At 30.8% G+C, this 17,353-nt stretch overlaps 1 protein-coding gene across 1 annotated transcript; it reads left to right on the top strand.

Moving 5' to 3' along the window:
* Positions 1–4,502: 4,502 nt before the first annotated feature.
* Positions 4,503–5,605, top strand: LOC132606768 (abscisic acid receptor PYL4-like). Its single transcript, XM_060320401.1, has one exon. The coding sequence runs from the start codon at positions 4,645–4,647 to the stop codon at positions 5,389–5,391; it is 747 nt and encodes a 248-aa protein (XP_060176384.1). The 5' UTR covers positions 4,503–4,644; the 3' UTR covers positions 5,392–5,605.
* Positions 5,606–17,353: the final 11,748 nt, after the last annotated feature.

The raw sequence follows: 17,353 nt of genomic DNA, 5'->3' as shown, positions 1-17,353 counted from the left end.
AACTTAATTATTTGACAATGTGAAAACTTTATACACTGTATTAGTGTATTTTAACGTGTCGTATAAGTTAACCTGTCGCCTTATCCAAGTTATAATTTCACTTTTTATTAATAGTTATATATAATTATCTTTTAAGTTACACGACTATAAATATACACAATTTAACCCCTTTTTTTAGTTGAAAATCTTGACGATGTCAATAAAATTTCTATTTAGTTTTACCTTGTTTGGAACTTTGGATGACTACAGGCACCTACAATAGATATTTCAGATGACCATGTTGATTTTTTTTTATTTTATTTTTTTTGTCGTGGTCGTCGTCTTTTTAGTGGAAGAAAATCACTTAGACAACAAGATGAATGCTAGTAGTTGAATTAATATTTATTTTATCTACAGAATGACGTAACCAAAACATAATTTAAATGCAACTCGACGTACTTTAGGATTAATTATGGATAAGATTTAAGGGTTGCATCATAGGAAGAAGCACATATTTATGTTAAAAAAGAGACGAGAATCAGACATTTTTGCTATCTTAAGATCTTTTCACCCTTCACATTTCTCGAAAATAATGGAATATTCCTCCTGAGTAAAGACCGTTCTTCTGTCCTTATTTGTATAATAAAAAATAGTGTGGATTAATTGGCCACTTTCTGTTTATCACTCGTGTTTTATATTATTTTGAGGTTCGATTAATTTAAATTTACGTAGAAAAATTTAACTTTTGGAATAAAATACTTTCACCAAAGGTAATCGACTCCATACCTATAGGGCTCGAATCCTAAAACCTCTGATTAAGAATGAAAAATACTTACTACTTCGTCACAACTTTTAGTGGTTCATTAGCCCTTTAATTTGCGATAAGATCATTGAATCATAAAATTAAGTGGATTAACTAGAGAGCTTCGAGGAAAGTGTGGACACAGTTGATATCCAAAAGAAAAAGACATACAATGATTATATGAATTGTGAGGTACTACTAACACTAGTAGTTTTCACATTTATTATATGATGAATCGTTTTCGTGAGGTAATACCAACACTAGTAGTTTTCACGTTAATTTAAAGAAGAGAAAATCAGGAGTCGTGGCATAGTTACTTACATAAAATTATAGAGATACCAACTCAGAATTATATAATAGGCGTATTTAAGATTTTATGGCAAAAAGAGGATAATTTGTATCGATAATTGTACATTTTATTTGTTTATTCCAAGGTCAACAATCGTAAATTAACCAAAAAAAAAAAACTCTCTCATTTGACAATATCTAATTTTTATATTACTTACAAAACTTGAGAGAAAAATCATTAATTAATTAAACGGAAAAGGGCCTAAAATACCCTTGAACTATTAGATTTGGTGCAAAAATACCCTTCATCCACCTTTGGGGCATAAAATACCCCTGACGTTAACGGACCCATTTCATTTATTACGTGACACTCTTTGATTGGTTAGTTATATAATTAACTAAATCTAATTAATTCCCAACCCATTTAACCCGATCCACCAACTAAACCTTGACCCGCCCAAATAAATCCTAACAAACCAAATTGAAAAACTCTATAACCCATTTCATTACAAATCTGCCTAATCTCCTTCTTCTTCTTTCTTATTAGGGTTCTTAGAAAATGCAACTTTCTTCTTGCTGTAATCTTGAGAACATAAACTGAGCGTTATATGTGTCACCACGTCAAGTAGAGGACAGACTAAGTAGAGCCCACCACCAGACTTGGCTCCATCATGTACCTAAAACCTTTAGGTATCTTGCTTATATAAATACACAATCCTACATCATCTATTATAAAAGAACACATTACATCTTCTATTATCAAGAACTTCAATTATCAACTTCTTTTTTCAATTTAAAAGAAACCAAAAGTGTTAAAATAACTGATAATTATCTAGTTTCAAACTTGTATTTCAAATAAGAGACTCAGTACAAGAATGGACCTGGAGGGTCGGGCTTATTAGTTGAATGGGTTCGAGGATTTCTTTTGATATGAATAATAGGGGATTTAATTGGGGCGGGTTTGGGTTTATTAGTTGGATCGGGTTAAATGGGGATTAATTAGTTTAAGTTAATTATATTGTTAACCAATGAGAGGCTGCCACGTAATAAATGAAATTATTAATTGGGTTTTGAAATGGGTCCGCTAAAAATAAAGGTATTTTAGGCCCCAAAGGTTGACGTCGGGGTATTTTAGGCCTCAAATGTGGATAAAAGATATTTTTACGCTAAATCTAATAGTTCAAGAGTATTTTAGACCATTCTCTGTTATCTAAAAATGACAAACTTTGATATGTGATTTTTCTGCCGAGCAAGTTTTTCCATCTATTATCTTAAAGATTTTTATTAGTATTAATAGTACACAAATTAATGAGATTTAAACTGTTGTGATTACTAAGATGTCCACATAACATAGGACCGCGAGAGTATTAGTCAAAGGGAAAGAAAATGAAGAAAAAACCAAAGGACAATGCTTATATCTTCTTTTTTTCTTTTTTGTTTGGCCGATGGGAAATAATTGTGTTTCCGAAATATCTGCCTTAGAGGGGAAGGACCTAACTTTTTATGAGGTTATGGGGAGTTGGCACTGACATGGTGATTTTAAGAACCTAGACAGGCATAGAGACTGCTTTTGGAACAGCAATCAATTGAATGCTTATCTTATCCTGTATTTTTTCAGCAACTTGGTCCATTTTCTATATACCAAGCGACTTTATATAGGAGTTGGAAAAGAATTCTGTTACTTCCTCTCTTGGCACCTTTTTTTATTTTTTATTTTATTTTTTATAATTGAGGAGTTGTGATCAACTTTCGGTTAACTCGATTAATTTCACATGGCACCTCTCCCAGCACATGCACCAAGTAATTTTGTCCATCAAATCCTGAACAGATAAGAAGAACTCACCTACTTTACCTCCGCCGTGTATTAACAAGCTAACATACTTTTTCTTATTGTTTGATGTAGGGACTAAAAAACTAACCATAGTATTAGAAGAAAATATACTCTTTAAGCTCATAAATTAATTTGATTGAATTATTGCATATATGTAACTGCAAATAGCTCTATAGTTGCAAGTTGGATGGAATTGATAGCTAAATAACAACTGACCTTGGAGATTTCAAATTCTGTCTTTGACTTATAAGGAAAAAATGTCAGGGTATATATTGTATTCTACAAATTGAAGAACACATTTACATGTACCTGTTGAAATTGTTTTATATCTCCAAAATTAAGAAATAAATTTCGCCTTTAAACTATTAAGTGGAGGAAATTAAAGTACTTTATCCGTCTCTGTCTTGCAGAGTACTTCAATTATTTGAAAGTTTAACGTCTTTCTTCAACACTATGATATTTTGGAACACAAATGGTTGTTATGCTTACTTCTTTTTTTAAGGCAAATTCGAAATTTTCATTTGAGAATTCATTAAACCATACCATAGTACTGTTTAATTTAGAGACGGGGCTTCCACTAATGAAAATTAGATACATAAACCGGGAAAAAGTAATTCCCCCTCCTTCCTAATTAATAGTTTATTCGTTGTCAAAATGATACTTCATCCATTCCATTTTATAGAATACTATTTCTTTATTTATCATTCCTAAAAAATATACCTTTTTAAAATTAAAAAATTAGTTAACTTAAACTATTCATTATACAGTACTCTTAATGACAAGTGTATGTTTATAGCCCACAACGATATATTATGACTACAAGTTTTAAGAAACATATGGAGTAACATATTTTTCCATGACACTTCAAATCTTTTTAGATATCAATCTTACACATAATATAGCGCATCACTCACTTTATAATTCAAAAAGCTTAATTTTCAAAAAGTAAACCTGATCTCTAAATTTTGAACACATTTCTTTAGGATAAAAATAAATGTACTAACATATATCTTAATGATATTACAAAAAAAAATGGAGGATACATAGCCTAAAATTGTTACGTGTACTAGATATTTACACCAAAATAATGCACTATATTTTCGTTTTGTCACGATCCAAGCCCAGTATAATGTATTGTTTGTTTTGAGCTTAGGCCTACATAGATTTGTCTTTCGAGGTACAACACATCAAGCTCTAAAAGCGTGTGTATCATAATATATGAACTTGAGTTATATCTTATAAAATTTTTCACTTTTCACGGAGATTTCGATTTTAATTTGTCTTAGATATCATATATTATATTTCATCTTTAGAAGCTAATCGACTTAAAAATCTATAAATCTTGCTTGATTTCCCCCATGTCAGCTCGTCCTCCATCAGAGCTGTCATAAATTTACAATTCATGAGCTTAATTAGGAGTGTTTAATTTGGTACAAACAATTTATACGTGCAAGTAGTTTCAGTTGATAAACTCCCAAAGAAATTGGGGAAGTTAAAAAACAAAAAAGGAAATAGAAAAGGAAAAAAGAAGAAGTAAAGAAGAATATCTATCTACATTAGGGTTGTTTTGGTAAGTTGACTCAAAGCAACTAGTTCCTATTTTTATCATCCTAACATGAAACCTATTGCCTCTTCTTCCTTTCAACAAAGCCCCTCTCTCTCCCTCTCTCTCTCTCCCCTCTATATTTCTATAAGATATGTCTGAATGAATATATACATCAAAAACTGAGTGATACAAAATTATATGGAGAACACAACAAAACTCCCATCAAAGCCTTTAACATATACATACCCTAAAGCAAAAATGATTCCAAATCCTCAAAACTCATCTTTTTTACTCCAAAGAATCAATTCCAACAACAATACTACAAATTGTAAACAACAACCCCACCAAAACCAATCACTACAACGCCACACACCAATACCATGCACCGCACAAGTACCAGATTCCGTCGTTAAATACCACGCGCATCTCGTGGGTCCCAATCAATGCTGTTCAGCTGCGATCCACCGAATCTCAGCACCCGTATCCACCGTATGGTCCGTGGTCCGTCGTTTCGACAACCCACAAGCATACAAACACTTCGTTAAAAGTTGCCACCTCATCGATGGGGATGGTTATAACGTAGGCGCTCTTCGTGACGTTCGCGTAATCTCCGGGCTGCCAGCTGTCAACAGCACGGAGAGGCTGGAAATACTTGACGAAGAGCGCCACGTCATTAGTTTTAGCGTAGTCGATGGGGACCACCGACTGGCTAATTATCGCTCGGTAACTACTCTACACTCTGAACCTAATTATTCGGGTAATAATGGGATGAGTACTACTATTGTCGTGGAATCGTACGTTGTGGATGTACCTAAGGGTAACACTAAAGATGAGACGTGTTTTTTTGTTGATACTATTGTTAAATGTAACTTACAATCGTTAGCACAGATCGCTGAGAATTTGGGCAGAAGAAAGGCTCATGAATCAGTTGGGATCGATCGATGATACTTGTGAGTTGTGATGATGCTATGTATGAAATCGGATGATGTTTTTTTTTGAGTATGATGATTTGGAAAATCGTTGCACCTTTTTAGCTGTTGTTCGTTGATCTTCAGGTTGTTGTCATCACTTGTTGAAGATAAGTTCATTGTCAAAAACATGTTTTTGCAGAATTTATTTCTTGCTGTTCTCATTTTATTTGATTATATCCCCTTCTTTATTGGTTGGTTCTTTACTTTAAAGGCAACAAGTTGCATTTTCTGTTATCTGTGATTCGCGAAGGACAATATATTTAGCGAGCTATAGCCTATATATACACGACATTTTTCTCGGATATTTTCAATTTGGTTCCATGTTTGAAGCAGCTTTCAGTAAGTAGTTGTAGTATAATTTCAATTCATAATTTCGATAAAGTCCAAGGAAGGATACGTTATTATCAAGATATTATTAATATTGAAGTTCTTTATATTATTAATATTGAAATGAAATACTAATTGGAGTATATAGGAGTATTTAGTAATTCTCTGATAATAAATTAACCCTTTTAGTGTATATGTACTGTGTTTTAGAAATTGAGCTTAAAACAATGAAGACGAGGCTAAGCGGTTCTTATTTGGCTGGTAATTAACAACGTAATTAAACTATATATAAAGTTACTAAGTGAGCTGGTTTAATATTGATTGAATGAGAAACGAATGATAACCAGAAGCTTGAATATGAACACAGAGAAGCAAGTATTAATTTATACTATGGAAAGGTTTCCATATTAGACAGCATCAATTACATTATTATACCCTTAATTTTATTTTAGTGCACACTACATTGTGATTTACCCTTAATTTTATTTTAGTGCACACTACATTGTGATTCTTTTGTTTAATTTTATAATTCATAGGTTTATGCAAATCACAATGCTTTACTATGGCCGGCGACATTGTTATTAATAACCTCATAAGATCTTTGCAGAAACCATGAAAGTACTAGCACCTTTGAATCTTTCCTTGACATTCACACTTGCTTAATTGGTTCATGAATCATATCATTTTCTTAAAATCATTTGTCGTTTATCATCAAATTATTTGAAATTTCGTGTGGTAAAGAACTCTTTATACTATATCAGCCTATTCATAGTTGGAAATATGAAACATGAGTAATAGTAATTACAAGATATGTAGGGACAGAAAACTGATGATGGTAAGTAAATGTTCAACACGGAAATTGTCCGTTCCGAGGCATACATATATGGTATGGAGGTATTTGATGTTTCATAGTATATAATAAGATTCAGAATGGAGAGATAATTAGAAGTTTAGACAAATGCCTTATGATTAGGGCTGTTAAATATATCAAGTACTCCCTCCGGATAAAAAAAAAGAGACCACTTAGTCATTTACACCCTCCTTAAGAAAATATTAACTCCTACATAAAAATTGATAATTTGACTAAACTATCCCTAATTATATAGGCATTGAGATTTGATCATATAATACTTAATAGGGACAAAAAAATAAGGTTAATTCTTTTTTATTTGCTAAGTGAACTCTTTTTTTGATCCAAAAGAAAAAAAAAACAAGTGAACTTTTTTTTTTTTTTTTTTTTTTGTTATCGAGAGGAAGTATTCTTTTAGATATACTCCCTCCATTTTAATGTGAACCCATTTGATTGAACACGATATTTAAAAAAGAGGGAAGACTTTTGAAACTTGTGGTTCAAAATAAGTGTTGAATATTTGTGTGGTCGTAAATCATTCATAAAGTGAATTTATTTTTAAATTAGAAAAAAAGTCATTTATTTTGATAAAAATTAAAAAAAAAATAGATTCACATAAATTAAAACAAATGGAGTAATAAATACTACGTAGTATATACCTAGATTATACATATAAAAACTACAACTAATATTTTTTATAAATATAAATGAACGAAGATGTACAAGTTGATGAGAATAAAACAGCAGGTACGATGCAAGTTGGAAAGGACTTCAGAAAGACAGTCCTATTAGCTGATTTATAATATCAATCAATAAAGAAAGGGCAAGTTGCGAAATATTCAATTGTCATATCAGAATTGTTTACTGTATTAACTAGGAAAAAAGTAAAGGGACAGAGAGATGCAAGTTGCAGGTTGCTCTTTTTTCCACTTCTACTTATCTTCTGGCTTTGAATATTTGAATAATTGTATAAATATATGCAAGTTGTTAGATGCAACTTGCTGTACTATTTCATTCATTATCCCCGTGCTCCTTGTCTACTTATTAATCAATGTCTTCACGCCACTCTCGATCACCCCAAATATCTATTCATTTTTCTTAAATTTATACATTTTTTTTTTCAAAAATAATTATATACTACTACTCCTATTATTATTTCAAGAATCAAAATATTTTCATGAGCATTATCTTTAAATAATGTAAGAGACTCTTATCTATAAAAAGTTGCTTTTTTTGAATGAAGGTTAATGGTGGATCTACGTAATAATATATAGATTCACGTGAATTTAATAGCTTTTGTTCAAAAATTTTATGTATATGTATTAGGAAATTCTTGTCTATATAATTATTTGTCATTATATTTACCTTGAGGTCATTGTATAAACCCATAAACTTCAAATTGTGATCCATATTTTCCTTTTACTTTGTTTTGTCAAAGAATCAAACAAAAGATAACCTATAGTCAACCTTAGATCATGGGATTTCATGATCCTTCTTGTATATTTCCTCACCTAGCTACTCTAAGTTGGCCCTTTTACCTGAGCTAATTCTACCTTTTAGCGAAGGCTACAAGAATTAAGACATTCACCTATGCAGCGGTAGGCTAAGCGGAAAATAGAGCGAGAGAGTAGAGTTAGATCTGATGTCATTGATTTTGTTGGAGAAGGTCCGCAAGAAGAAAGAGCATGATCTTTTTGCCATAGTATTTTGGCCATAATGATTCAAATGGGTAAATTCATATGACAAAGTTAATAATTTATGCTTACTTAATGTCATTTCTATCTTTTCTTCTCATAATTTATCTTAATTTAAAATTATACAATACATGTTATGGTAATTTTTACATAAGTGTGGTCAAATTTAAATTAAATTGGTGTGACAATTTAGCACTTCTTCGTTTCTTTTATTGAAGAAGCAACTATACAATAAGCTCTTGCTCACTAATATGTGTAACCAAAAACATTAAACGCCAATTTTCACTCAAAAAATTACATGCGTCGATTATTATACATTGAACTCCGTTATCCTTCTAGGATGAAGGTAATACATTTTTTATTTAATTACTTTGTCTTGTCAAAGAACCAAACACAATTAAAGAACGTTTCATATTTTTAAGACTAGCCAAATCAAAATGTGAGGTCCTCTCAAGCATAAAAATGACTAGTAGAACTTTTGTTCTCCTTTAATCAATTTGACTGATTCAGCATAATGCCACTATCCTTTTTTGGAGCTCCAGATCAAGCCTTTCATGGTTTACGTTATAATTCGTCCACCTCAATTTGTTTGGTCATTTAATTTATTGTTTATCAAGGTAAATTGGATCAATTTTTAAATTCGATTGAATGAGGTTAATTAATTTTTAATTTGAACTAAAGTGTAGATATTTTAAAAACTGCACCTAAAATATACTCTTAAGTTGCAATCTTTTTATATCAAAATGATGTAGAATACATTTTAGAATGCTAGTTAAAGTTCACTCGGTCTTTCGTTTTAATTTGTCTCAACTGATTATTGAAGGTGATAAGAGTGACTGAGGATTGTGATGGTGTGGTAAGTACTTCTTCAATCTTAACCAAATGTCTCGTTGGTTCAAGTTGTGGGTATGGAGTTACCTTTGTTAAAGAGTGTTTTACCCTCTAATGTGGAACTTGCTGATACGAATCCTGATTTAATCAGATCCCAATACAGATACCGAACATCTAGTGAAAAATCAGAAGAAAAAGAAAAAGGAAAAAAAGGTGATAAGACTACTGATCGACAATTGAGGATAATGTCTTGAAAAACCTAGAATATTTCATGATGAATGCAAACTGCAATGTTGCAAACTTTGCTAAGATATTAGAAAAGTAATATAAAGAAACGGTTTTTATAAACGATACTAATAATTGAGATTAATTTATAAATGCAGGATAAGTGTTAGATTTTATAAAAAGAGTTTGAAGGGACCATGAAAATGTAATTTTTTTTCTGTTTCTGTTCGACATTATTTGTGCCGATTATTACTCATAGTACGACAAGAAGTCACCTCATCGAACAAAGAAATTGTCTTTTAATTTTTCAAAAATCTTTTTATTTTCTGGATAAGGGTTAAAGCAAGCCTCTCATTACAGAGTCGGAGATGAGGGCCTGTTTGGAGAGGTGGTAATTGGAATTGGTGTAAATATTAGGATAGTAATTACACATCCTAATAATTATACAGTAGTCTAATCACTAATTACAACGATCTGTTTATTTGTCATAACGTAATTACAGTGTAATTACAAGCGTGCTGTTTAGTTGCAAAAGTGTAATTACACAGTTAATTTAATTTTAAAATAAAATTTAATTATAAAAATTTTAAATTAATATTTTCAAAATATTTGCCTTTATAAATGATATTAAATTATTTATTTAATAACACTTTGTTTCTTGAAAATATATTAATTAATAATCATATACTTGTAACTAATATTGTAAAAAATAATTGATATATATTTTTCAAATTAATAATATTTAATTTTAATTAATTATAAAACTTAAAAGAAGACTTTTTTTTACGAGAACTTCATAGATTGGATGTTTGACAAAAAAAAAATATTTATAAATATAATGTCATAACATTATTCAAATGTTTGACACAAAAAAAATCCATCAAATGTAAGTGAAAAATAAACAACATGCAATGTAAAAGCAAATAACTTAAAATTTGAAAATATAACCTAAATTCAAAATCCAAAAAAAAAAGTTTAACATAATACTCTTGTGTCAAATTTCAACATTACATAAGTAAGTTCCAACGTAACTTAAGTAAATAATTCAAAATAAAGGGAAAATATAAGTCTATAACCTCATTCACAACGAAATTCTACCTTAATAACATCACTCGTTATATGTCAAGTTTGTGAATGACTCACTCTTTCCAATATTAAGAAGTGTAGTCTCAAAAATTAGAATAATAACACTGTTATGTTAAATGAATAAAAAAAAAAATACGAGCAATTACATGGAACCACAAGAAGTAAAGGTTGGGAATGAGAAGAAAAGAAATAAAAAATAAATAATATAAAAAGAAAAATAAATTTTAAAAAATAAAAATAATTAAAAAGTAAAAATAAAAAATAAATTAAAATAATAGAAATAAAAAATAAAAAATATAAATAATAGAAATAAAAGATAAATAAAAAGAAATTAAAATAAACTAAAAAGTAACACTGTAATTACACCCAATTCTCAATCCCCCCTTGAGAATTGGAGAGTGTAATTACACTCTCTCAATTATACTCAATTCCCACCTAATTGTGTAATTACTTGGTTAAATAAACAGGTCAAATTGTGTAATTACACTCAATTCAAATTACCTAGGTGGCTTTCCAAACAAGCCCTTAGTAAATTAATTGGTGTTTATTATACAATTCTAGTTTCACGAGGCTCGTGCTAAGCCTCGACCCAAATTCAAAATATAAAAATAGTTATTTTTATTAAATAAATATAATTTATGTTAGTCATAGTTAAATTTCAAATAAGTATATTTCAATATATAAAAGTAAACATTCATTTCACTCCTTTAATACTTTAACTTTCGTTTTGATGAATTTTTTTTACTTCAAATCAGATACGGAGCCAGAATTTGAAGTTTATGAGTTTTGAATCTTAACATTTAAAGTTATTTAGTTCTAAATTAATAATCTATACATATTTAATATATAATGAATTCTTAAGATAAATACAGAAGTTGAACCAAAGCCCTACCAAATCCGACCAAACTCGTAACCGATACTCTAACTCAGCCCTGCTTCAATCTTACTTTGTGTTTAGAAAGATTGATTTTAGTTAAACAAGATATTTTAAATATAATCCGATCTTGACTGATAATATTGTCTTCATTTTCAACACAATATGACATCATTTAATATTTTTTAAAACTATCTGAAAATAATTTTAGTAAAATATTTTTAAACACATATGAACTCATTAAAGTATAAATATAAAGTACAACAAATGCCAACATGTAAGTAAAAGAATTTTAAGAAATTCTCAAATTTTATAATACAAATATAAAGTAAAAGAAACGCCTACATGTAAAAATCTATAATAAGCAACAAATGAAAAAGGAGAAAACGAGAGAGCAACAAGAAGAAAGAATCTAGCAAAGAAATGACTGTTTTTTAGGTTAATAGATAGATCAATAGAAGAAAGTAACTTAGAAAATAAAGTGCAGTGGATGGGCTATTTCTCCCTTAACCAGGAGTCTCGGGTTGAAGCCTGAGTATGAAAAAGTTCTTAGTAGGGAGCGCTTTCCCCGAAGGCACCCTACGCGACACGGATCAAAATTAATCGGGCTCCTATGCGGATATCGGACACGGGATATGAAACCACAAAAATAGAAAAAATACGGTAGGAGAGTCGATTGCTTTTGAAAAGTAGATCATAAGAATAAAAAATAAATTTTACTTAAAAAAATAGGACCTACAAGTAATTAATTAAAAAATTTGACATTTCATTGGAAACTTTTGTGAGGACTATAAAAGCGCTTCTCCCGAATGGGCCCTATGCGACGCTAAACTGAATTAATCGTGCTCCAATGCGAATACCGAGTACCGAATAGGAAACTAAAATAACAGGAAAAATAAAGTAGGAGATTCGATAACTTTTAAAAAATAGACTATAACAATAAAAAGTAAATTTGAATTTAAAAAATAAGATCAAGACCTAAAAGTAATTAATTAAAAAGTTTAACATTTTATTGAAGACCTTTGTGAGGACTACAAAAGCCCCTTAGTTGTGTTTTATAGAGTAGTAGTATGCACCTTAATGAAAAGCTCTTTGTTGCGAATTGTCTTTTTTCGTTGACTTTGTACTAAGATAACTAGATAAGTACTTGCTTCTATAAACCTAGATTTTCTTGTTCACTATTAATTAAATTTATTAATGAGTTCATTAGCAAACAGCTACGAAGGTGCAGGCAGCTTAACAAGATAGGGGGCTTAAAGCGAAACGTCACGGATGGGTCCTATATATTTTGTTTTAAAAAGGATCGTCATATATATTTTTATTTAAAATCTAATTTTTTATCTTTTTTAGATGCGAACTCATTAATTACTATTTTATAATCGATTTTTTCTAATAATTCCTTTTCAATTGATAATATAGCTAAGCCATTCAATCTCTCTTGAGACATTGTTGATCTTAGATAAGATTTTATCAATTTTAATTTGAAAAAACTTCTTTCGGCTGAGGCAACAGTTATAGGAACTGTTAACATTATTCTATAAGTAATATATGTATTTGGAAAAGAATCGATTCTTTTTATTTGATTGAGTATTTCGATTAGATCATTATCTTCTACTTTTATTATTTCTCTCAACACTTTTAATTCAACGAATAAATCTAAACCATCAATATCAAAATAACTATTTTGTGTTAAAGAAAGTTCAAGGTTAAGACAATAATTTTTCAAGCTCTCATCATCTAGTGATCTCAATTTTTTACCATTAAATAGAAAATAATTTTTTATTTTCGTATGCTTCAAATTGTTCAAATCTATTTTGAAGTGACAAAATGGCTTGGTCTATTATATATAAGAAGCAATCAACTCTAAAAGATTCTTCAGGAGACTTTGTGATTTCGTTATCAACATTTTCATCAAATTGTTTCTTTCTAAATATTACGCGTTTTTTACGAAATTCAGGTTCTATATTCATCTCAGATGCAATTTCCTTAGCAGAAATCATAGCAGTTGCAAATCCTTCTTCTCTATATTTTTGAAAAAAGGTAATTAGACCTCTTAATTGATCTATGGCGGCATCAATATGCGTATCTCTAGATTGTAAACTTTTACTAATTGAATTAACTGCAAATAATATATCATACCAAATAGTCATACCCAATAAAAGTTCAAATTTTCAAGCTCATATGTTGCTAAACAAGTAGCTTCACTTTTAGCTTTTGGATCATCACTAACTTCTACCAATTTCAATAAAGCATCTCTTATTTGTGGTGCTTGAAATCTTAATGCTTTAATACTTTCAATACGACTTTCCCAATGTGTCTGTGACAATGATTTAAGAGTTAGGTTGGGTATAAAATCGTTTAAAACTTTCCATCGCTTAGTAGAAGAAGCAAATAGCATGTATGTACGTTGTATCACTCCAAAGAATGATATAGCTTTTGTACAACAATTAGCCATGCCACAAAGTACCAAATTTAAATTATGACAACCACAAGGTGTATAAAATGCTCTAGGATTTTATCAAGAAGTCTTTTTTGCACTCCTTGATATTTTCCCTTCATATTGGATCCGTTATCATATCCTTGTCTTCTTAAATTATCAATATCAAGTCCTACATTTTTTATCTCATCTATAATAGCTTCAAAAAGACCTTTTCCACTTGTATCATTGACTTTTAAAAACTCTTAAAAATATTCATTAATTTTTATTAGAGTGACTGAAATATCCACACTCCGCAATACAAAAGACATTTGCTCGTGATGGTTTGCATCTGGAATGCAATCAAGTATGATTGAGAAGTACTTTGTTTCTTTAATTTTTTCAATAATTTTATTCTTGATTTCACCTGCCAACAAGTTTATCAATTCACTTTGAATATTATGTCCAAGGTAATATAGATTTCATCATGCTTAATTCGCCGAATATGTTCTTGCATAACTGGATCGAATTCTGCAATAATTTCAATTAGGCTTAAAAAATTTCCATTACTTTCTTGATAGATCTTTTAATTTTTTCCCATAAAAGCTAAATTATTTATTCCAAGAGTTTTGATCACGGCAATGATTCTTGACAATACATTTTTCCAATATGCTCTATCTCTATTGATTTGTTCCTGCACATCTTTATCAATTGTTTTATTTTTGTGCAATCTAATTTCTAAATCAATCCATGCACTCATATTAATAATATGCTCATTTGTTACTTCATGATCTTTAAGCTTAGCACTAAGATTTCTTCAATCATTACTACCTTCACTAGCTAGTTTACTGTTATAAGTACGAGAAGTTGTACTAAACAATTTACAACAAAAACAAAAAACTTTATCCAAATCTTTAGAGTAAATTAGCCATTTTCTTTCATGTCTTTCTGCATTTGCCAATATTTGAATATAATGTGTTGTAGAAAAATGTCTAGAGAGATTATCCTTTGGAAAATTTATGTCAGTTATTCTAATTGGTCCTTTTTCTACTAACTGATCTCTCAACTTTGTATCTACAGTCTTCCATTGACTTAGATCATATATATTTTTAGGGATGCACTAATCCAAATCATTTAGGAGTTCTTGATTTTTTGGAACTGTGTCAGATTTCTCAGTAACTTCTTCTAGATTTTCTTCTTGAATATTATTATCATCTAACTCAACTCTATTAGTGATTTGTTCATTTGAAGAACATCCTCCCATATTTTCTGATTCCAAATTTTTATTATTGGTTATAAATCTATCAAGAGCTCCTTTTTGGGAATTAATTAATTCTTCATGTTTTCTGTTTTTTTTTCTTCTCGTTTTGCATAACTTTTCTAGTTGACATATTTAAATTGAAAAAATTCTAATAATAATTAAAACAAGAGTATATACAAGTGTAACAGCCCAACCCACTAGTGATATTGTTCGCTTTGGGCCTAGGCCCGCACGGCTTTAAAACGCGTCACTAGGAGGTAAGGCATGCTTACATATATACCCAGCACCTCTCATGTGTTATGCCGATGTGGGACTTTTTCCTCCTAAGCTGGGGTGTCACATACACCCCCTCTTATGGACTCAGCGTCCTCGCTGAGGTTTGCCCCACCGCATGGGATTTGCCTAGACTCAACACTGAGGTTTGCCCCGCCTACCCGGGATTTGCCTAAACTCAGTTGAACTCTAGCCCCCCATCGACAAGGCTGACACAGGAGTGGCTCTGATACCATCTGTAACAGCCCAGCCCACTAGTGATATTGTCCGCTTTGGGCCTAGGCCCGCACGACTTTAAAACGCGTCACTAGGAGGTAAGGCATGCTTACTTATATACCCAGCACCTCTCCTGTGTTATGCCGATGTGAGACTTTTTCCTCCTAAGCTGGGGTGTCACAGTTTGTCACGACCCAAATCTGACACTCAGGCCGTGACCGGGCACCTGACGAGCTTCTACCCATAAGGCGAACCCTCTAAGCAAATCATGCGAAAATTAACGAATAAAATGAATAATACGTAAAGTCTGATAATATAATGAAGAGTGCGGAAGCGAAATACAAATACTGAGTCTTGCCCATAAACCCCATAAAAATGTCTAAGTCATGGAACTACTAGTCTGAATATAAAAGTACGAGACGTAGCTCGGAATACTACTAAGTCAACTAAAGAAGAAGAGGCCGCCATGATCTAATGGTGGCTCACCTCGACTGAACTGGACTGAACGAAGCTGGAATGAATCAAGTATCGGCTACCTGTCACCGTTAATCACACCTGCACACATACAACATCAACAAGCGTGAGTCTAAGACCCAGCAGGATCATCGACCCTCTCAGCTTATCCCTGGGGCAAGTCTTTGAAATCCCTGATAATGCATAAAAACAATTACACAATACAAGTATATTAGACATATACAAACACTAAAGCTAAAGCTGAAATCATGAAGCATAACCAAGCAAAACATGAAATGCTCTAAATCTGAATCTATGCTCACGGGACATAGTACGTATTTATCTATGTCTTACCCCGTTTTCCGGAGAGGGCATTATTTACCCCCATCTTACCCGGACGAGCAATACATAAAATATACTGAATCTGAATGTATGCTCACGGGACATAGTACGTATTTGTCTATGTCTTACCCCGTCTTCCGGAGAGGGCATTATTTACCCCCATTGTTATACCCTATTTTAACCGGGGTCAAAATAGTTTACAACATCCGGGTAATTCCGGGATTATTTAAAGTTAGGAGTCTCCACCTAATTATTTATGGTGAATTAGGGCACCTAAAGTTTATTAAAGTAATTATCTAAAGTTGATTTTATTGTAAAAGTCTACGAAACCAAAAATTCTAGACGCGGGTTCAACTAACCTAGAGGGAAGGTATTAGGCATCCTCTAAATTCCATTAATAATGGTTAATCCGACCGGACTCAAATTTAATTAGGCTAAGCGTAAGTATAATATTATAGAAAAGAAAATGGTTTTGTAAGTATTGCTAAAGTTATAGATAGATATATAAGAATGCTATTTAAAATAGGACTTGTAGGAAACAACAATATACATAAAAGAGTTTAGTTATAATAAACTAAAAGAAACAGGATGTATAACGTTTATATGTATTTAGAGAAAATAAATTATGCCGATTAATAAATTAGAACAGTCGTTTGTAAGATTAATATTAATATTTAAAAGGGTTTTATGGAAAAAAGTATTAATTCAATATAAACTATGTTGTAGAAAAAAGTACTAGTTCACTATAAACTATGTAAAGGTCATTTCAACAAATACGTGATTCAAATGTTGGAAAGGAATTAAAGTGGAACAGTTATCCATGGGAACTAGTTTGCCTTTTATTTCTCGAAAATAAGTTAACGTTAGTGTAAAATTAGTAACGTTTTAAATTTCTAAGATAGTAAGAGTGAATCTTGATTCTCAAAATATGTAGTCATGATATTTTAAAAATCAATTATTCTAATAAAAAAATATATAGTATAGATACTATAAATAATTTAACATAAAAAAAAGGAAATGAAACCTATGAATTAATTGTTAGCTCTCTTTTAAATTAACTACCCCTCGTATCAACCCACTAATTCCAC

This window comes from Lycium barbarum, chromosome 8, assembly GCF_019175385.1.
Source record: "Lycium barbarum isolate Lr01 chromosome 8, ASM1917538v2, whole genome shotgun sequence".
Taxonomy (NCBI): Eukaryota; Viridiplantae; Streptophyta; class Magnoliopsida; order Solanales; family Solanaceae; genus Lycium; species Lycium barbarum.
Note: the sequence above shows the minus strand (reverse complement) of the source record. Positions and strands in the feature narration are given on the sequence as shown.